A 21984-nucleotide genomic window follows, 5' to 3' on the forward strand; every position below is an offset into this window, starting at 1 on the left:
AAAAATTCCCTACGTACCTACATGTAACCTATTTTCAAATGCCATGTAATTTTTTGGCCTTGGGGTTAATACAAACCTGAATTCATCTTCATAGTTGACATGATGAAACATACGTAATTTTGTCCCCCCCCCCCCCGCCCCCCCCCCGAAAAATCATCTCCAACTAATCAACAACAAAAAATGATAACAAAGTAAACTTAAACCATCTAAACTTTAAAATAAATTGACAACTATTTCGAGATGATTACATTAAAGGGAAGATAGATACAACATTTGCAAACATCACAAAACGAAATAATCACAAAATACCTTACTAGACTGTTAGGGAATGACAGTCTCAAGCATCCTGTAAAATTGTGGCCCCATGGTGTGCTGTCATTTTCAAGAAAATTGTATTTTTCCAACGCTGGTCGGCCGACCAGCATTGGAGAAAACTGGCTATTTTCAAAAACTGCTCCTAATTTTTCATAATTAGTTATTCCGCGTTTTCTTTGCAATTGATTACACACCTGTGAAGGGGTACAAGCCTGCCGGACTGATTCTCTGACCTTACAATTTCCAAAGTCTATAAATTGCTCTGTTTCATCTTAAGTAGGGTCAGGGAACCAGACTACAAGAACATGATTGGTTTTCTTGAGTTTTTCCAGCCTATACAAGCCCAAAACGTGAAACAAGCCATTTCAACAATATTTGCTACAACATACTAATCCTCCAAATCCATTTATTTCTGAAAATTGCAGCAAAAGCAAATGTTGTACATTCCCTTTAATCAGATACAACAAAACATTAGGCCTACCAACCAAAAAATTCAATTAATTAATTTAAAGCAACCAACTACACTTTTGAGTAGCGTCCAATCGTATGATGTACCATGAGACCATCTGGTTTCCTCACAATTAACCACCATTGCAGTAGGAAAGTGCTCAATGGTCAGCATCTACCGGTACGTTGATTGTTGTAAACTAGACAGTATGGCTCATTTTCATGTATTATTACTGCAAATTCTTATCAAATGGCATAATGGTCACTACCTGTGCCGTGTACAGTTGTCACAATCATGTCGACCCAGCAATAAGTGTTTGAGCCGCATTTTTCGTCACAGTTTTTGCCATCCTTCACAGCTTTGAAGGCTAGCCTACTACCTACCGGTACTGCATGCAGCGCTATACGATCTTCACCTATCATAATGGCGACGCTGACTTTCCAGTACCTGGATGTAGGTCAGGTCAATGTAGGCCGGGTCACGTTGGTCAGTGAGAGCCCTCTATATATTGAATACATTATTGAAAAAAAAGGAATGCAAAACTCTTACCTTTGACCACTTTGGGTTGAGTTCCCTGGCTTTAGCTGCATCATGTAATGCCTTCTCATATTGCTTCAGTTTCATATGCGCCGCCGAGCGATTACTGAACAGGATATGATTGGCTGGATCCAAGACTAATGCCTCGGTGTACAGACGAATGGCTCGCTCAAAGTCCGAATTCTGACAGGCTTCATTGCTGAGTCGAACCTTCTCTTGGAAGAGCTGACGTTTGTCCTCCAGGGGCATTGGGTCACCTAGTGTGCTCGTGGTGGGATTGGAACTCGGGACGGTGGGTTCCTTGCTTGTGGTGGTCTGTCCACTGATGTGGGCATCTTTCACAGGGGGCTTCTATGAGAAAAGAGGGAAATGGATATTGCATTATGACAAGTGAAACGGGTATTATATGCTTAGTACAGTTACAGAGGTCCCAGGAAAAATGCAGCACCTGAAAAGATCCTTACACTACAGTGAGCAAACAAAGAACAATTTAAGGATTCACAATACAGAGTACTGGTACCAAGCGTCAAAGCCCGGCAATTTTTTCAGCTTCACAGTCAAATTTCGTCAAATTTAGTCCAGCACTTACCGGTACATGTAATCATCTATTCTTCATTATTTACATTCAGAACCACATGTGCACATATATGCATATTGGAAGCCTCTAGATAAAAGCTGTTTGCTCACAGAAAAAAAAAATGCTGTTAAAAATTTGTAAAAACTGCCAATTCCTAGTTTCCGAGTGCAAAAAGAATACCATTCTGTAACAAATGGATACATACAATGTAAGAGTTTTCCCCCATGTGCTCTTCTTCATGTTTGTATCTAACATTTTTACAAAGTGTGCACATGTACGCGGATGTGCAGACAAATGCTGAAGATACGCATGCAAAACTCGATGAATATACAAATGCCATGCACACAAATGTCCAAAACAGAATACAATGGCTTTGTTAATCCCAGACTTGCCTTTGACAACAGGTTGGCCCATTTCATCAGATCCAAAGTGTCACCATACACGGTGCACTCTTGTCAAATGCTCCAACACCCTGAGGCAAATACATTTTTCATCCATGCATCCGCAATAGTACAATAACCACAATTCGCCATTTCTCTCTTTGCAATCTGCACGTACTGTACAGTTTTCTTTTCCCTCAAAGCCGCAGCAATTCTTTACGAAATTATATAGAATGAATAATATTTGTCTATGATTCCTTTTGAAGGCCTAAGTTATAGGCCATGGCCATTGAATTGGTCACTTCTAGAGCCACATTTCACTCTTGTATTCAGGATTTCTGGTATGAACAATGCCTGACCGGCAATGTCCAGACTTTATTGTAATAATGTAATTTTCTGTTAAAATCATCATATTGGAGTAAAATTCCTGCACAGAGAAAGTGGGTCAAAACTAGAATTCAGAATGGAAGTCTTTGCTGTTGTCATTATTAAGTGGGCGGAAAGGATGTGTCTTTTAAAAGCAGCAAAACATGGTAGATTTTCAAACAAAAATCAGACTTTAAGTTTAACTAGAGGTTCGCGTTTGTTGTCACAAACGCAGAGTGGTATGGTAGACAACTATTTTATGAAACACTGTCAAGTTTTAAGTTATGAATATTTTTATGTAAGAACAAAGGATCACGAAATTGAACCCTTTCCAGGACAATCAATTATTTTGTTTAAAAAATGCATATTTAACGGTGCGATCAATTTAAGTAAATATTCCGGTACAAGTTATTTCTGGCTTGATAACGTCATTAGTCAAAAACGGGAAGTGAATACTGATTTAGTTCTTAGTGGATGTTCATTGTGAAGTTAAATAACGCATGAAAATTTGGAAAATATAAGTGTATGTATTCATAACACCGAACTTCCGGTTTGATGACGTCGAAGTATTTGGAAGCAAAAGGTGGAACATTGTAATGGTATCATTATTTGGGCTAAGATATACAACATGAAGAATCAATCTACCAATACTCATAGCCAATCCAGCACCATTGCTGCAAGATGACTTAGCCTACCGTAGCTTCAAGGCAGACAGTTAAACCTTATTTGGGTCCAGAAGCAGCTTTGGCAAAGTAGCTCAGCGTTTTGTTTGCCAACATGACAAAACCTGGGATCCTCAGTCACCCCCTTAAGTCCCTGCTACCGATTAACCAAGCCAAAGCCCCTCCACGCTCTCACTGGTCACCCTTGCAGTGTTCATGTACCAGTAAATGCGTCGGCCTTGTCAATAACGGTTTTTGTCCGACCTGTTCAATAGGACCTGTTTGGGTGCAGACACTTAACTGTCGCTCTTACGTAACGGATTGAAAAGAAGAAAGAAAACAGTTTCAATGGGAGGATGGACAGGGGATGTGCTTTCTATGGAATGCCTCCAGGCTAGCTTGGAAAGAAGGCAATGACACGGTACTGTGAAAAAAACATCTGAGAGAATGATGTGCACACATGTAACTGTTATGTAGCGTAAACGCATGAACATGGAATGAGCGCACCCACTCTGACAAGCAGAGTACAATGCAATCCAAAACGCAAAGGCCTGGTATGCCTTGGCAAAAATACTCAATATAATCCTAGCACTCTCACATCCGCCAATGTCCAACACAGGGCAAATTCTGTCAGATTTTCATATGAGATTAGATCACATAGATTCTGCTATTGTGGGATTCTGTTGGATTCAGCATCCTGCATTATTTTTTGTTAGATTGTAACCAAGCAAACGAGAGAAAAAGCAGAAACTTGCTCACAAGCTTGTTCATTCAATTGGGAACTTAACAAAAAAATGATATTGTGTCTGTGTCTGATTTACATTTGAAGATACAGTTTAACTCTTTCACTACGGAATTTAATTTACCTTTTTCGTCCCAACTGGACGTAATTCAAAGCTGAAAATTCCGCCGAGCGTCGATGTGAGCGCCGCCATCTTTGAATGTATCTCCGTAAACAAACTGCTCACAATAACAAAAAGTGCACCCCAGCCAGACGGAGAGCCGCTGGCAGCGGCTCGAACTAGGGTCAGAGGTTATACGATATAAATTATGTAGATATGGCCCACGTCATGGGGACATCCTGTTTATTCATAGCGACGCAACCGAGCCGCTGCCAGCGGCTCTCCGTACGACCTGTACAATTTGTATGAGCCGCCGTGAGCGGCTCGCCGTAGCGAAAGAGTTAATGTACACAATTAGTCTGGGTAAAACAAGGAAAAATAAGGGAAAATTACAAGGGGAAATACAAGGCTACCAGATGATGAGGGAGTCTGTGTACTACAGAGAGAAAATATTGATATCACTTGGAGTGGGAAAATATTTCGCAAGCAATTATTGTAATGATTATAAAAGTTTATCAAGGTGGGCATGATTTCTAAAATTGCAACATTTCAATTTGACAAGAGTAAATGTGAGGCATTTGAAATATTCACACCTCCACAGCGTACAATATTATTTCAAAACAAAATGGATTCTATACCAAACAGGTGAATTTTCACAAATTGAAGAACAATGTATATGATGTAGAGTTCAAGTGAGGCTGGTTGGTTACAGGATTCTTTTGGATCATCAGGGAGAGTCTTAAGAAGCCAAGAAGTGAATTTTTAAAGTATGGTACATGTACACAGTTTCTTGAAGCTTGAAGGTATTCTTGTGGCCTCAGATTCTAAATAATTATGCAATTTCTAGCCACTCCTTGCTCCAAATTTTACTTTAAATACAGGTTTTGGTTGAGTCAATGGATACATTCTTTAATTCATAAAGGGCCAACACTGCAACTGACCCAGGGTCAAACCATAAGGCCATAAAAAAAATTCTATAAACAAAACCTTCAAACCAAGAGCTGATTCAGGAATTTTGTTCTGATGATAAATTTGTCATTCAGGAAGGCTAGCAAGAAAAAAGGCAAAAATAACCAGTTCAGCCTTGAACCAGTGTCAGATTGAGGTCGGTGACCAGGTTATGTCTACCTCTAGGGGGTAACGATCATGCAATAAATGGGTTTAATAACCTTGATGGTGCTCTGTTTTCCTGACATGATGGAAATTGGAGTTGTCAAACTGGAATCATCACTATCAAATCTTCTTTTGTTGATTCATCCCTGTGACTATTGGATGGGATTCTTTTAGTTGTCAGAGGGAGCCCTAGTTTTACCCTAAGCCTCCACAGCATGCCTGGAAACCCAAGCAATGCTCCCTATCCCAGACAACAAAGGTTCAAGCTTCTCAAGTGTAGTTTTGTATGGTAGTCATTCCAAGTAATACTACGGTAGTCTAATCACAATTCATGATTACATGTAGTTCACTGTCAGAACATTAAAAACAACCCACATTAAAGTCACAGGTTTGGATCCTTTAATAAAGACTAACATCACAAAGTAAATGCCAACAGTCATACACGTCATTGTCACCGGGCATAAATTTTATGGGACAGTTTTGCAATTTTTCCAGCGGATTACAAGTTTCAGCTGTTTAGGCAGCGCAAACAGACATTCCTCTTGGGACCAGGGATCAGGGGTGGTACGGACTACCAGCTATAAAACTCCTTTTTGCGCTTTTCAAGTTTCCACGACTGCAGAAATAATTCGGAATTATCCCTGGGGACACTGGGTATAGTAGTCAGTTAGAAACCCATGGTCTTATGGGCCAGCAGACTTAGAAAACACCCAACTCTTTTGTGACATGATTTGGGAGCATTTTCCAGCTGATTTCACCGGTTACTGTGTGTAGGTTATGGACCCAAAGCCACCCAGCATGCCGGATAGAATTTCTCTAGAATGTGTGCATGTACCTTTTCAGCTGCAAATTCAATGACCTTATCAATGCAAAATTTCCAATGGCTATTTCATGTTTGGCGTTCATGTATAACGTCAATTCACAACTTAATCTTAAGTTAGGATTTGTTGAACTTGTCTTCTGACCTGTTCTTTTTGTAAGACATTTTATAGGAAAGAATTTGCATCGGGGAAATGTAAATTCAATATCTTTTGCCCTCCACCAACGTATTAAAATACGATGGTGTATAATTATAACAAGTGTCGGTGAAGGGTAAAACCCAATATTCAATTTTTCAGACTTAAGCCGCGTCCGAATTCAATTCAATTCAATTCAAAGTAACATTTATTTCCACATGATCATAAAGAAAAATACAATAAATATAGACAGATGTGGAGTACTTGGCTGACTGGAAATATCACACGTGTCTACGGGAAGTGGCTGCAGCCGCTTCCATAGGCGCGTGTGTTTTTAGCCATAACCAGAAATTCAGATACAGCCTTTCATGTATGTTGTATTGTAATCTGGTATCCAGACTCTGGTCAACTGTCAATACACGAAAATCCAAGATCACCCTGACTGAAATATATTTTACTTTAATTTACTCTATTGGCAATTTTTGGACCATGCATGTGGGTTGATGAATCTACCGGTAGGGGACATGCATGGATAAAGGGCATGGGGTGTGACCTACGCATTCTGCGTGTTTGAAAGTACTATTACAGCCGACTGTAAGTGTCAGATTTCTTTACAAAAATGATCCATCATACGGAAATATTGGCCACAACTCGCTGGCAATATGCAGTGAAAAGACTACAGCGTACGTATACTTCATGCGCCTACACAATGTACACTTACAATTACATATACATGTACATGTGCGGTAGTATCTCATATTCAGATAGTTTGTGCATTGCGCAGGATGGTTTACTGGGTCTTTGTGCTGTCATAAACATTCCGCACAGCTCAGTGAAGTGTAAATGCTAGTCTATCAGGAGAGCATTAGTTGCAGAATCATGGTGCAACTTGGCATGGGCATTACATTCCATACATGTACACATGTGTATGTCCGTACAGGCCATGTACACATCTAGTACCAGGAATGTGCAGGGTTTTTTGTCCCCAGATAATACAACAATTTACACATGAAGGACAGGTACATGAAATGAGGGCATTGGCACCATGGCTGTAGACACATGTAGAGCAAGGGCCACTCTACCTGGCTCCCTGCAGTGTCTTCCACACACCTCTACATACATGTACATGTACATGTACCATGTAGCTTGATGAATTTATGAGGCGAGACATGAATTGTCTGCTGTCTGGGAATTCAGGACATTAGTAGCAAATGCAATTTAACCAAGTGAGTCAGAAAGACTGTTGGACTTGGAGGAGAGACTATTCAGTTGATACATGGGATATGTGAGAAAGAAGGGGGGAATTCCAGCAGGTGTTAGAGACTGCTTCAGCTGTGGAGCAATTACATGTACTGGTACTGGTACATCTAAATCAGAATAGTGCCTTGTGTTATTGGGTCTTTGTGCTGTCATTAACCCTAACTCCTGGGGCTCTTTTACTAGAAAGTATCCTGAATCCGCCAAAATCCACCAATTTTGTCATGCAAAAATTGCTGGTATCCTGAATCCATCAGAATCCCCCAGTGTAGATTCTGGAGGTATCCTGAATCCGCCAGAATCCACCAGCAAAAGTCTTGATGGATTCTGGCGGATTCAGGATACCATGGTGGAATAAAAAAAAATACAGCATGTTTTTCCATAGAGTCTTCAAAATCCATCACCTAAATTTCTGGTGGATTTTGACGGATTCAGGATACCATGCTCGCATGAAAATTGTGATGTGTGTTGTTGCATAGAATCCGTCAAAATACACCAATGCATGGCGACCCCAGCATGGATCAGTACCGAAGTGAATACGTCTCGCGCACAAAATTTGTGTGAAAGACATAGCGCATGTTTCAGCCCGTAAACCATAGATATAGAATGAAAAGACTAGATCGGCAGCGCGTCCACACGCGCCCAGTCACTGTGCGATAAATCTCTGCCATTTTGGTTGTCTCTCATAGACGCGCAACAAATGAACGTAAAGTAATGGAGCTAAATGTATCTTTCCTCCAGCACGTGACCTAGCTCAACACGCGCTAAGCAAGAAATGCGCACCGAGTATTTACGCGATGCGCACACATAATTATTAGCGATGCACATGGTGTTCTTTGCGCGTAAACGGCGTTGCGTTCGTCACGTTTTCGCGCATTATTTGTATCTTTCCTCCAGCAAGTGACCCTCCATGCAAGTCCACCCAGTACATGTGTGTACATGTTTGTACAGTACGTGACAGACTTGGCAGGGCTAGTGCCAGCAGTATTTACTTGACCACAAACATTGCAAAAGAGTTAAACTGTTGAGATCCTGAATCCATCAAAGTCCCCCAATAGCTCAAAATGGAGGTATCCTGAATCCATCAAAATCCGCCAGTTCCGCTAGGCTTCGAATCCTGAGTCCATCAAAATCCCCCAGTTTGTTCAATATGGAGGTATCCTGAATCCGCCGAAATCCCCCAAAACAGGGGGGTGGATTTTGATGGATTTAGGTACGTTAGGGTTAAACATTCAACACACCTTTGAGTGCCCATGTTACCTGAGTACAAGTGAATGGTGGAATGTTTTTGTTTTTCCAATTAAGGGGCAACAATTTAGGCACATTGTATACTGTACAATAATGCTGTTAAAATGATGCCGTTAGTAGTGTACATACCGGCATATATGCATTCACGTACAAGTCTACATTATGTAATAATTGTCACAAATGTAGTGACCCTTTGAGCTGTACCAGTATGGCACTTGAATGATCTGTCATATATTGCTTATCTGACAAGAATCTACCACAGCTCAATCACTCAAAACGTCGACCCAATCAAAACACAGCTCAAAAAGGTAACCCTCGTCAGCAAACTCTACCAGGATAAAAAAGGGCTGGGCCCTGTCAATTCAGTGGCTGGATTTCAACAGTGTTTTATCAGCTTCTGTGTTGGAAAAGCTGTGAAAACAGTCATCGGTCCGTGCACTTCAATCACAAAAACAACAGCAGCGATAACAACAATAAAGGGCAATGGGTACAGAGTACAGGAGCATGGGGATATTCTAGGTTGAAGAGCCCATCAGATGTCAGACGGAAAGCATAAAATGTAGCCCAACGATTTTTTGATACACGCTTCCAAATTGGCTTGGTGTAATTTGTGTTAAACATTAACCATTGAGGCTTACGGATTTGGAGTGTATATGGGTTGTGCTGTCAAGTAGCCATATCAACCTTGGAGTGTATGTCTTACACGCTGGAAAAAAACAAACGCAAATACTGGATGGCAGAAAGAACACACTGCCAATACAGCCATCATCGAAGTATATGTCTCTTATCCCACAGTTTTTGTTACTTTAACGTATGTTTCATCCTTGATGCTATCACTGATCTGAACCACTTATGTGGAATTACAGTTACCGGTACATAAAAATAATTATAATAATAATGAAGTTTTAAAAAGCGCACATATCCACCAAGGTGCTCAGGGCGCTATTACAATGAAAACGAAACAAAACAAAATCAGTTTAATTACGAAAAAACGGATGTTTTTCTTCATCATGTACAAGTTTACTGGAACACTGAAATTGTTGAAGAGCACTAATATCAATAAATTAGCATGGTTTGATGTTGTTATTGAACACCATCATAAACTTATCACAACAGCCTATTAATTACCGGGGTACCAGTGTTGCCAAGAAATGATGATTTGGGTGGTTGTGGGGCATTTTTTTATTCACTGTGATAAACAAAGTATTCCATAGTTGCAAATTAAATATTGGAACTACATGTACAATTTAAACTACGGGTATGGTGGGCATACATACCGGTATGTGTGACTTATAAAATTGAAGACTTTCAATGCTTTAAAAAGAAAAAAATCTGCAATTGTAAACACAATAGAGATTTGAACATCTACAAGAAATTCCAATTTAGAAATTGAGAACAATTTTTTTTGGAAGGCATGAGAACCTTTTTGAAATAAATACAAAGTATAAAATTGTCATTATAGCATATTGGTGACCATTTAAAATAACACCATAATTGTTCTTCATAAATGTTTGCAGAATTTGATAATTTGGTACATTACAAACTTAAACAAAGTCATTAGTTTCCACATTCAGGGAGGGGATTAGTCTTGGCCCAAGACGCTAGTGATCGATAGTGGATGGTGCATAGTGCGCCCTCTAATGGCACAACAATTACACCAGCGGGCCTACTCGCACTAATGTCTTGGCCATTTCGTATCAGCAGTTTCAAATTTTCTTTATTTTCTCCGTAGGCTTTCCTACGGAACCAATCAGCGATCGAGAAATAGTTCAAAGGCTCTCCCAACGGTTGTAAACATACATTGTAGTGATTGTACAGGCTTTATACATGTACGTACGGTGACGGTGACCCGGCATCATATCGCCTTTCTAGGTAACCAATCAGCGATCGAGAAATAGTTCAAAGGCGCTCCCAACGGTTGTAAACATACGGGCTTTATCCATGTACGTACGGTGACAGTGACCCAGCATCATATCGCTCTCATAGGGAACCAATCAGCGATCGAGAAATGGTTCGATGACTCGCCCGATGGTGGTAAACATTCGCAACGCAGTGATACGGGGCGCGAAGGCGCGACTACTACTGCGGCAAATGGGAACTGCCGTTTTGTTCAAATTTATACAGACGGTCCAATTTACATGCCCCATTGCTACGAAATGACCAAGACGTTAGTGAGAGAACGTAAAAAATCAATTATGCAAGGGCGCTACAGAACAATGCAACTATCGCTCTTGATCACTGACGTCTTGGGCCAAGACTAGGAGGGGATCTGTGACGAACCTGAACACATTGACCCTCAGACTCTGAGTGAGAATCTCACACAGGACCCAAGTGAAATGCTTTCTACCCAAGTGAAGTCAGCCAGGACTAGGCAATTCAGATTAAAAATCCTAAACAGATGTGTGAACAATGTTGAAATTTTCTCTGTACCCAAGGGATGAAATGATGGCTGGGATCATATGACTGATGACACGAACACATGACATTTGAATGGAAATGTGTACATCTCCAGAGTATTGACCACATGTGCAACCTGATAATGAGGACATGGGTGAGGTGACTTCTAACCAGATGTGGCAGACAATGTTATGACTGGCTGGGTGTGGTAATGAGGGTGTTTATTCATGCCATATGGTGAGCATGATTGACTGGCCTTGGAGATGCGCTGAGAATCCAAGGTGGGGCTTGATCTAATAACTACAGAGGAATTGTACAAATGACAGTTGACAATTATGCAGAATAAAATAAACACAGCTGTGCGGCAGATAAGATTCTGTGCACGTATGTCAATATCAGGCCAAAAAACGTGTCAGAAATTCGATGGGGATTTTCAGGAAAATTTTGAGCGAAGAATTTTTTATGGATTGGCTACTTTAACATCCGTCTTGGAACAGGCCAAATGCAATATTCACATTCTAGGAGGAAATTTAGCCTTGCAATCAGCAAAAATCCCAATATGTCAACTCAACCACTAGTACATGATATGCAATAAGAGAACTCATACAATCATTTTAATAAATTTGACAAGTGAAATTTACAACTACTGTATCACCATTGACATACGTACAAAAGTGGCGCAAGCAAAGATGGCCATACACATGTACATGTACACAGTACAGTGGACCATCCCCAAGAGATGTATGTTTGCTTTAAAATTTCATGTTAAAATTACATGTGTATGATGAATAGCAAACAAACTGGCAGATTATTGATAATAAATGTACATGTTGTGAATCTTGTATTCTCATGTCACTCAGTAGAAGTTATCTATGCATCTTTATTTAAACATTGTTATGTACGTATAAAGCGAAATTTGATTAATGTCAAAAAAGAATTAATCAAAAACAGCCGGAAAAATAATTTCTAGGAATGCCAGTCATTCAAACCGTGACATCGCGTTAATCACAGTTCACAAGTGTCCTTATCGCAGAGGACCAGTGGAATGCAGGTCTTTCATTATCAAATACTGCGGTCAAGGATACACATGAGAAAAAAGAACATGCTAGTTGTTGATTAATTACCTTAAATCTGTGCAAAGTCGCTCCAGTCTAAATAGTGATAAAAATACCTCGCGGACTTCAGCATTTGGGAAGCAAACTGTGTTGAAAACTACATTAATGATTTCTGAATGCACAATTTTTTCCACTAAAAAAAATCTAGTTACAAACTTGTTTTTGGGGGGTGTTGAAAATTGAAATGCAAACTCTTTGAGGGCATTCACTCTTAACATATTTCTTATTTCCATAATGAAATTTGTGAACTTGCAGACTTTAACTACAGGCCTATTTGAAAGGAATTGGCTTGAAACTTTAGAAAAAAATAAAGGTATTTAACCAAAGGAATACACTGCCCCAAGGCAAATTACCGGTACTCTTTGCTCTTAAAACTCCATTACCGACAATTTCTTTTTCTTTCTCTTTCCAAGTGGAACAGGCTTTCATTGAAAACACCTGAAGAATGCAAGAATTCTTTCACTTTGCAGCTTTTGCAAAGATGGTTAGCGTTCTGGAACCCATGTCAGGGTATTATACTGCACGGTTGGACAAGATTCTTTGGTCGTGCAAGTTGTGCATTTTGGGGGATATAGGCCTGGACATCAATTTGTGTAGTCGAGTACCGCAACTAAACCGCATTAACAAGAGGGGCGGCTACGTTCATTCACTCTTTACTTGTCATAATGGTTACAATTCTAAATAAAAACTGGATTTCTCTGGTCAGTACGAACTGACACGGAAACATGTCTGTAATTTTTTGTCGGGGGGGGGGGGTAGCTATTCACTGTTTCACAATGCACACAGGGGCTTTGGTTGAGAATGCTTTTGTGATCGCAAACAACAGAGGAATCAAAAGTGACTTAAATTTGGAGTGAAAATGCACCATGCATTCAAGATGGACAGTGAAAGAAAATTCTCTTTCCCACTTTAAATGGGTTTTGGGACATTTGGGGAACCCACAAAGGGAAATAAAGCTATCAAACACAGGTGAAAAAATAAGGAATTTGATGTAGACTTTCTGCTCAGAATTTCTTTTGACATACAAAGTTAAAGGGAAAATACAACATTTGCAAACATCAAAAAATAAAACTACCAAATCATTTTGAAATACCTTGCTGGACTGTTAGTGAATGACAGTGTAAAGCATCCTGTAAAATCATGGCACCTGGTATACTGTCATTTTCAAGAAAAGTGGTATTTTTGTATCAATTTCCAACGCTGATCGGCCGATCAGCGTTGGAAAAAACTGGCTTTTTTTCAAATACTGGCCCCAGTTGACCATCGCACTTGTTTGCAATCGATTACACACCTATGAACGGGTACAAGCCAGCTAGACTGGTTCCCTGACCTTACAATTCCCCAATATATGTAAACTGCTGTTTCTTCTTAAATGGAGTCAGGGAACCAGACTACAGGAAAATGATTGTTTTTCTTGGTTTTTATAGCATTTTCGAACCCAAAACCTAAAAAAAGTCAGTGTAACTATATTTGCTATATATTTCCAACCCCCCAATTCCATCCATTTCTGAAAATTACAGCAAAAGCAAATGATGTATATTCCCTTTAAGGGACATTTACATCTATCATTCTTTTTCAAAATGGACCAAAATGCCCACAATCTCAAAATATGGACATTTCATAGTAAAACAAAATGCTGATCTGTTTTCTGCATAATGAAATGATTTGTATTAGCACAAATTATAACATAATTTCATTTTTTTTATCAGGGAAATAAATATGAAACAATTGTAATAGTTTACTGTTGACCAACCGTCCTTGTCTTATTAATAATATTAAAAACACACACACACACACACACAAATGAGATTTACTAAGCAAAATTTGTCAAATCTGTGGTTTTGTTAACTAGGTTCAAGGAATATTTTACAAAAATGTAGTTTAACTGCAGTCAAATGAACATTTGTATTTTTTTTCCTTCAAACCTATAGACTAGTCTTTCATGTGTACCTGTACATCTTTTCAAACACCTAAAACAAATAATTTTGATGTGGACACATCTCACAAGCCAGACTTTCCCCAGTTTAAACTGGCCAAGGTTGTCTACCAACCGCATGTCCAATCCTCAGAATTTCCATTCACTTGTGAAATATTGACACAACACAAACTGGTACCGCTGTGCCTGGGTTGAAGAAGGATTACTGCCCCCAACAACAAAAAGCCGCTTGGACCCAAACAATAGGTCCCAACGGCTGCAGCCAAGACGAAATATTGGCACTAAACCATCCTATTATCCCTACACTGAAAACCTTGTGGCCAAACACAATGACGAATGTCAGGAAATAAATACGGCTAAGACTTGGCCGGTTAAGAGTCTTTTGTGCATCGAGAGGAAAAAAAAAAGGAACGGGTTTAAAAGGGAATTTGGAAATGTGAAGGAATGTTTGGGGTTGAAACAAGGATATTGGGGAGATTTGGAAGGTCTTGTTGGGGGTATGAGGTGGTTGTAGTCAATAGGAATTAGGAATCATTGATTTTTTTTAAATTTTGAGGAGTTCTAAAAAGTAGCTTGTGAAGCTGCGTTTGGAGTGGTTTTGGTAATGGACAGTTTTTATTGTTCCAGAGAGGAACGGCTTTTAAGCGGCGTCTGCTTCTGTTAACTTTGGGTATTAAAACAGGGTAAGACATCACAAACATTTATAGTAAATGATTCTGAACGTTGACTGGTTCTTTTTAATGAACCGTGATATAGACATTTGTGTGCCCCAAAGGTTAAGCGCCAGCCAAGCCATCAAAAGCATTGCCTCTTTCTAGGCCCAATTTGACCATTGCTGTGTACACAGTGGTACCATCTATGGTTTAAAAGTATAGATCTGCAAGAAGACGCACACTTTTGAAATGTGCTCATAAAGGGTAAAGCAAGGGTCTCATGCTGTACGCGATGAAGTTAAAATATATTTGAGGGCCCCTTGGAGGGGGTTAATATAGATGCTTGTTTCAAGGTGAATTTCAACGTAAGAAATAACAAAACTCAAGCAACATGCACATGTTCTCAGCTTTAACTTCCTTGCTACTGCGAGAAGTACATGTAATTTTCATTGAAAATCCTGCATATTTTTTTTTTATAGAGTACCGTTCTCAATATGTGGCTCTGTAACATAAAGAAAACATATTGACAATTTAGGCTCCAGAAATTGATGCCTGAAGCCCACATTAGTCTAACAAAGTGCTGTGTATTTGAAATAGTCACAATCGAATATTTGCATTTTCTAATGTAACGCAGCGATCAAGTTTGAGCTTGATATAAAAAACATGACACGTTTCGTTGTATTTTTTGAAGTAGCTGACTAGCTGACTTTTGAAAGATTTTCAAGATGCAAATGAGGCTAACTCTTCACAGAAGAAGTGAAATCATGTGGCATTTGACAAACAAACTTGCGATTAAAATAAAATCATGAACACTTTTCTTCATCTTCTCAAGACAACTCAAGTTTTTCGAACATCTAACCAGAAGAATGCTGTGAGAATATTCTGTAGATGATTGAATATTAGAATATTCGGTATATTCTTCACAACTTTAGTCTAAGACTAGTCCGAAAATTTGGGACTCTTAATACTGTGTGTGAGAGACCCAAAACTTTAGGTATTGAAACCATGCAATTTACAAGAAAGTAGACTGGCTCCTGAAACAACCAGTACAACACCGCTTCAGTACTGCATCAATCAACTGTGCCAAAAGAAACATGTGGCATGAACCGGGAACTAGTCTCTATTTACTACACATTTCTCCATAGTCAGCCACCAGACTAATGGCACTGAATAAAGAGGTCAGTATTTCAAATAGTTGGACCATGGTTGGACATGTACCAGTCTAGTCTTTGGCCTCACTTTGAAATCAATTGACTTCCCTCTCATGTGCAAAATATTGAAGAAATGTCTCCTTTAAAACTTGAATTGAGTCTGCAAACTTGGTTGGTGAAATACTGAGGACCTTTTCTTTGCCCAATGGAATTTTTGGAGAAATTTGCTGGCTAAAGAGTGAGTACAGTTGGCCTGATTTACCGCAGTTTTGCACGTTTCAGAGCACAGACTGGGACCTGGAGTGCTCTGAAACGTGCAAAACTCTACAGCCAAGGTATATGTATTATCACATATTGACAAAGTGACACATCCGTCCAAAACCGATATTTCCTGAATCTGAGATTTTTGGATATTCTAACATTTTATGATGTCCTCTTCACGATTACCAAATTTTGAGACACAACATTCCATCGTTCGTTAATTACGCTAATTGCACAAAGTGTTGAAAGTGCTACACACTAAGTTTTTCGTTTTGACGAAGTGACGGATCTCTATGTGTCACTTAGTCTCACTGATTTCACACGTGTGCTATATTTAGAAATATGAAGCCTCCACGATTTGCGTTTTGACGAAGTGACGCATCTGCGTTCTAAAATGTATAAATTTTATATACGCACACGTGCTGTGTACAAACATATGCATCATTTTTGTGAAGAAGTAGATTTCCGTTTTCGACGAAGTGACGGATATCTTTAGTAATTAATATCTTCTAATTAATCAAACACGATTTTATGCACAGAGAGGATTGTTTTTGGCTATCTAACTCCTGGGCTATTGTCTCAGTTATATATTTTTCAATTCTGGGGGAGAAATGTACACAACGACAATGTACACTTGTCCAGATGCCTCTAGGCGGGAAACTAGGCCTAATAATATTTAAACTTTAACACAAGGTTGACGTCAATTTTTTTCATCAAAATGTTATCTACATGCTCTGACCTACGCCTAACTCTTAGTACTCCCAGTCCCACGTTTTATAATTACCAACAAAAAAACATGTTCAAAATCAAATTGTTGATTTACAAGTTTGAATCGCAGACTTTTAAATGCCCATCTTTTATTTCAAAAGAGTCTTGAGTCTAAAGACAAAAATCATATGTTGTATGTACTGACACAACCATAAATCACCAGATAATATTATTTCAATTCAAAATCAATTTCAAATTCAAAATTCAAGTCTGACACCAGTGCCAAATGCAAATCAGTTCATATATTTTTCTATTCATCTGCGCCTAGCCCTAGGTGAATTTTAAAAATTAAAATTTATAATCAAGACTTTATTAAATTCAGAACAAATGCTAAAAAACAAGTTTTTCATATTTAGGCAAATTTAGGGCAAGTAAATATGGGGAACAACACACGTATCTGACTGCGCACACCGTCAGCAGTATCTTTTGCAAGATAAAAACACGCACTGTGTACACAATACGCTACCGCTACCACACACACGCATCAAACGATATGCAGTTGTCAAGTCAAAATTTGCCCTCGACTTAATGACAATCTCCACCACAAAACCTACCTTATCTTTCCCCTTTCCCACCAACTTTTCCATGGTACTTCTTCCAGTAGAGTACCACTTCCAGCTTTTACTTGTCGCATCCACATGCGGGCACCAAAATGAGGGTAAATCCACAGAAATCGCGCCGTATAATCCTACCCAAATGCGTCAAACCAGCCGCCATTTTTGCTCACAGAATGGAACAGCCCGTTTTGGTGGTTTGGCCTCACACCCTCTGGAACGGCAAAACTTTTTTCAATTTAAAACCTCCTATGAACAAATATTTCGCCAAGAATGAGAAAAATCTTCCATTACTTGCAAGCGCTCAGATAACTTTGTCCAAAATCAGCAATTGTTATGACTTCAATTAACATTTTTTATCTACAACTAGTCAAGAATTGAAATTGGCTGTTTATATTCCGGAGGACCCTGACTACCGGCGCGTAGTGTAAAGTGAAAGCGTCTGTGGTGTTGAATGCAACACCTCCACACACAAAAGTGTTTGGTTCGGGCAAAAGGGGCGCTATTCACAAATACGCAGAGGTCCTTGGCCGAACTTGAAAACAAACTAATCAAAGTAGCGGAATTCTGTTATCTTATGTCATTAGTTTTAACATTATGTCTCAGTTGTGAGATTTTTTTTTTTGCCCCATAGATATGAGTGAACATAATCATGAAGTGATAACTCAAAGGGAAGAATTCCATACACTATTTTTTTCCCGGCAGCTAGTGACCTATCAGCTATCAGAAAGCGATAACATGTCCTACAAAGTCAAATTTAGAAGGAAAATATTGAAGCATTTACTGAGAAAACACTCGGACATTTTTCAGACCAGTTTCATAGGGTTTTTGCACAGGGTATCAAGTGATGTCCAAGTATGGAACTCTTTCCAAAATAATTTCTATCACTTCATCTTTTTTTTTCAAATTACAGCACTAAAAAATATTCCATATAGGGCTTACGTAAGTAACCTGTGATGTCCCAAACACCATCACAAACATTTCAATTTCAGGTGCATAGTTTGTGAGTATTAACTTGCTCAAAACTTTTGAGATCAATGAAAACATTTAGTTTTTACCATCAATTATGATTTTTTTTTTGGGGGGGGGAGATATTTGTGAAATATCAGGAAATTTCTATAGAAAACTACACGATCACAAAAAGTTAAAACTTTGTAGGCTTAATTTGAACTTTGTAATCCTTCGGTATTTTATTCCTTTACAGTCTCTTTTTCATCATGAAATAATTTTAGTCACATCAATAGAAAAATATATCAATCTAACAATGCTATGTTTTATATGACTGTAAACAGCACAAACAAATATGTTATCACTTGCCCTATTAACTCTGATTTAAAGTTTCAACATCAACAGTTTTTTTAACGATACGGTGGAATAGTCCTCTAAGTTATAGCATTCCCTGTGCTATTTTTCAAGTCTCATCCTGAAAATTAAATTCCTTTTCTAACTGCAATATTTCTAGCAATACAAAAGTTGAGACACTGCCCCAAAAATGAGCCCATTGTTTAGTTACTGAATTATTACTTTACAATTTCCAATTGTTATCCCTGTGCCAGACAATAATTCCATTCTCGCGGGTTAGTCTGGTTCCCGCCCCACAATCAGTATTGGTAATGGATGGACCGGAAGCCAGTCTGCTCTCAATGCGGATATTTTTGTGCCCAAAATAAGAACAAAAACTTCCTAGGGTTGTAGATGCCCCCCCCCCCCCCAAAAAAAAGGGGAAACAAGGAGGTTTTCTGGTTGGAATAAAACATACAAGTTGAACATTTATTAAAAGAAACACAAATTGAATTGGTTGAATAGCACAGGGAAAGGAGGTTTTCTGGTTGGAATAAAGCATACAAGTTGAACATTTATCATAAGAAACAAAAATTGAATTGGTTGAATTGCAAGTTTGAAAGATTGAGCAAGAGAACTAGGAGTGCAAGATAACTTAGGGCCTAGCCGATTGAAAGAAAATATGTGACCTGCCATATCATAATGAGGAATAACCCCCACCTTTGAAAGTTCAAACATCATGTTAAAGCGCAAATCATTGGCTTTCCAATAATACCAAATTTATTTCTGTAAATTAACTTATTCCAAAGATATGCTACGACCTACGAGAACTTCAACAGTGTCCCGCCGATTTTCGCCACCCCCATTTAGAGAAAAAACGGCTTTGAAAAAAAAGAAATACGCATGGAAAACATTCTTCAGTTTCCAACTTTTGGGAAGATTTTTTTTCTCAACAAAAGCACTTAGTGTGAATCTTGGATACCTTGGCTACACAAAAAAAAATAATAAGAAAAAAACAATATTGATTTTGAAATATTTATTTTTAGTGTACCCAACTTCAGGCCGGCTGGAATAGAACTCGTGAACGTCCAAGTTCATCTTGGTTGGGACAACTCGGGCGGCCTAGCCAGATTGACTGCATGTGGAATGAGGCTGTAGGATGCCGGCGCAGGAGATCGGCGCGACGGACCTATGCTGTCTATGCGGATGAGTGAGTGAGTGAACTTCAGGCGTTGATTACTCAAAACATGGTTGGCAAGGACAACAACAAAATTGTTTTCCGTCTTAACCCCTTAAGGACGGGTTATAACTGATGGGGACATTCCTCCACACATAGAGCAAGTGGCCCGCATGACTGCACAGCCTTTGTGTGGTAGCGGGACTGCACAAAAGCAGCAGCTGTGGTACCCACTCGCTGTGTGCCACGGCATACCACAGCTGGCAACTGCATTCCAATGAGGATTAGCGGCCGCAGTCAGGACCGCTTCCCGTGCGCATGGGGTTAATGGCACAAACAACATTTATAAACAGATTTCCACCTTCCAACCGAGTTTACATTGGAGCTCTTTCTGGTTTTCCAAACTGTTGCTCTAAAAACAATTTGGACAAGTTTGAATTGCCATTGTTGAGATTTTTATCCAGTTGACTGTTTCATTCTCACAGAATCTACAAGAAGATCTGTAACTGACTCAATCAAAAGTCGCGATACAAGTAACGGGATGAACAAAGGATTCTTGTTAGAAGAAATACAATTTGATTTTTTGAAGAGAATGGGGGGGGGGGGGGGGGTGGAGATGAGGATGATTTCTTTGACCCCCTTGATCCCATCAGCAGTGTTATATTCAAGTCCACCACAAGTCCTTTCATAAGTCCAGTCACAAGTAACTGGATGAACAATGACAAAGGAATGCTTTCGTAACAGTTTATTTGAATAGCTAGTGAGTTGACCTGAGACTGAAGGACTAGTGATGGACTTGTGATGGACTTGTGATGGACTTACAGGGACTGAAATCAGGGTTCGAAATTAGCGGTAGCTCGCTAGCCAAATGCTAGTCAAAACAGCAGCGGGCTAGTCAAACTATTCCTTATGTAGCCCGGCTGGCGAGTCAAAAATTATTGGGCTACGGCAAAGATGAAAGGATAGGAAGAAGTAAACCATTAAATTCAGAAAGCAAACCTCATCAATTTGCGTCTAATTTTATCAACTGTTTTAAAGGGTTAAATTAGATCTGTTTATTTAAAACACAGACAAAATTGCTTCAGAATTGAGCCTGAAAATACGGCATTTTGTATTTGAGCTAAAAAACATGCGGGCTAGTGAAAATCCTCCCGGGCCAGTTAAGAGTCTGTTTCAGTAGCCCGGCTGGCTAGTGAACAAAAAGTTAAGGAGTGAGGTAAAATCTTCATTTTTGGAGCTTGTGTAGAGAAATGAAAGCAATGACGTTACAAATTAATACCAGTCTGCTCAGATGAATAACTTAAAATTTGTGATTAAACAAACTCTCAATGTTTTAAACCACATGTAAAAAAAATGCAAGTGAGGCTATAGTGAATAAATAGTCTGGCACCATCCCATTCAACAGTTCACAATTTATGAAATACATTCAGGGAACACGACAAAAATGGCCAACTCGTGCATGAGATCCATGCCCGTCAGTCCCTATACAGGGTAAGTAAAAAAAAAAAAGAGCGAAACCCAAATGTCAGGACCATTGTTTCAGTGAAGTTCTGCATGTAGCTCTTTCAAAATCTAAGATATAAAAGCCCAATTCATAAGCTTTCTTTTAGTACTGGAATCATTCAAATCACTTATGTACTTTTCAGGTTACGGAGTTTTAAACACAACCGCTGTTTTAAGGTTCTGTCCAAGGATCACGAAAACGTGTTCTTTCAGCAAAACAAAAACAAATCACATAAGGATGTGTGTGAATTGTTTTTGCTTTGCTGAAAGAACGCACACCTTTTTTGTGATCCGTGGACAGAACTTTCAAACGGTGGTTGTGTTTAAAACTCCGTAACTTGAAAAGTACTTGTGTGATTTGAATGTTTCTTATACTAAAAGAGGGCTAATGAATTGGGCTTTTATATCTCACATATTGAATATGCTACATGCAGAACTTCACTAAAACAATGGTCCCGACATCGTCCCTCACCATGTACTGTCCCAA

At 39.1% G+C, this 21984-nt stretch overlaps 1 protein-coding gene across 2 annotated transcripts; it reads right to left on the reverse strand.

Annotated features, from left to right (window-relative positions):
- Window positions 1-1125: 1125 nt before the first annotated feature.
- LOC119730761 (protein STIP1 homolog) lies at window positions 1126-17713 on the reverse strand. Of its 2 annotated transcripts, none has more exons than XM_038203787.1 (2): window positions 17537-17713; window positions 1126-1648 (listed from the first exon to the last, which is right to left on the reverse strand). In XM_038203787.1, the coding sequence occupies exons 1-2, from the start codon at window positions 17567-17569 to the stop codon at window positions 1265-1267; spliced, it is 417 nt and encodes a 138-aa protein (XP_038059715.1). In that variant the 5' UTR covers window positions 17570-17713; the 3' UTR covers window positions 1126-1264. The 2 variants fall into 2 exon arrangements, with proteins under 2 accessions (XP_038059715.1, XP_038059714.1); XM_038203786.1 differs by having other exon boundaries at window positions 1129-1651.
- Window positions 17714-21984: the final 4271 nt, after the last annotated feature.

The sequence above is a fragment of the Patiria miniata genome, unplaced genomic scaffold (genome assembly GCF_015706575.1).
Source record: "Patiria miniata isolate m_02_andy unplaced genomic scaffold, ASM1570657v1 HiC_scaffold_22, whole genome shotgun sequence".
In the NCBI taxonomy this organism is placed as follows: Eukaryota; Metazoa; Echinodermata; class Asteroidea; order Valvatida; family Asterinidae; genus Patiria; species Patiria miniata.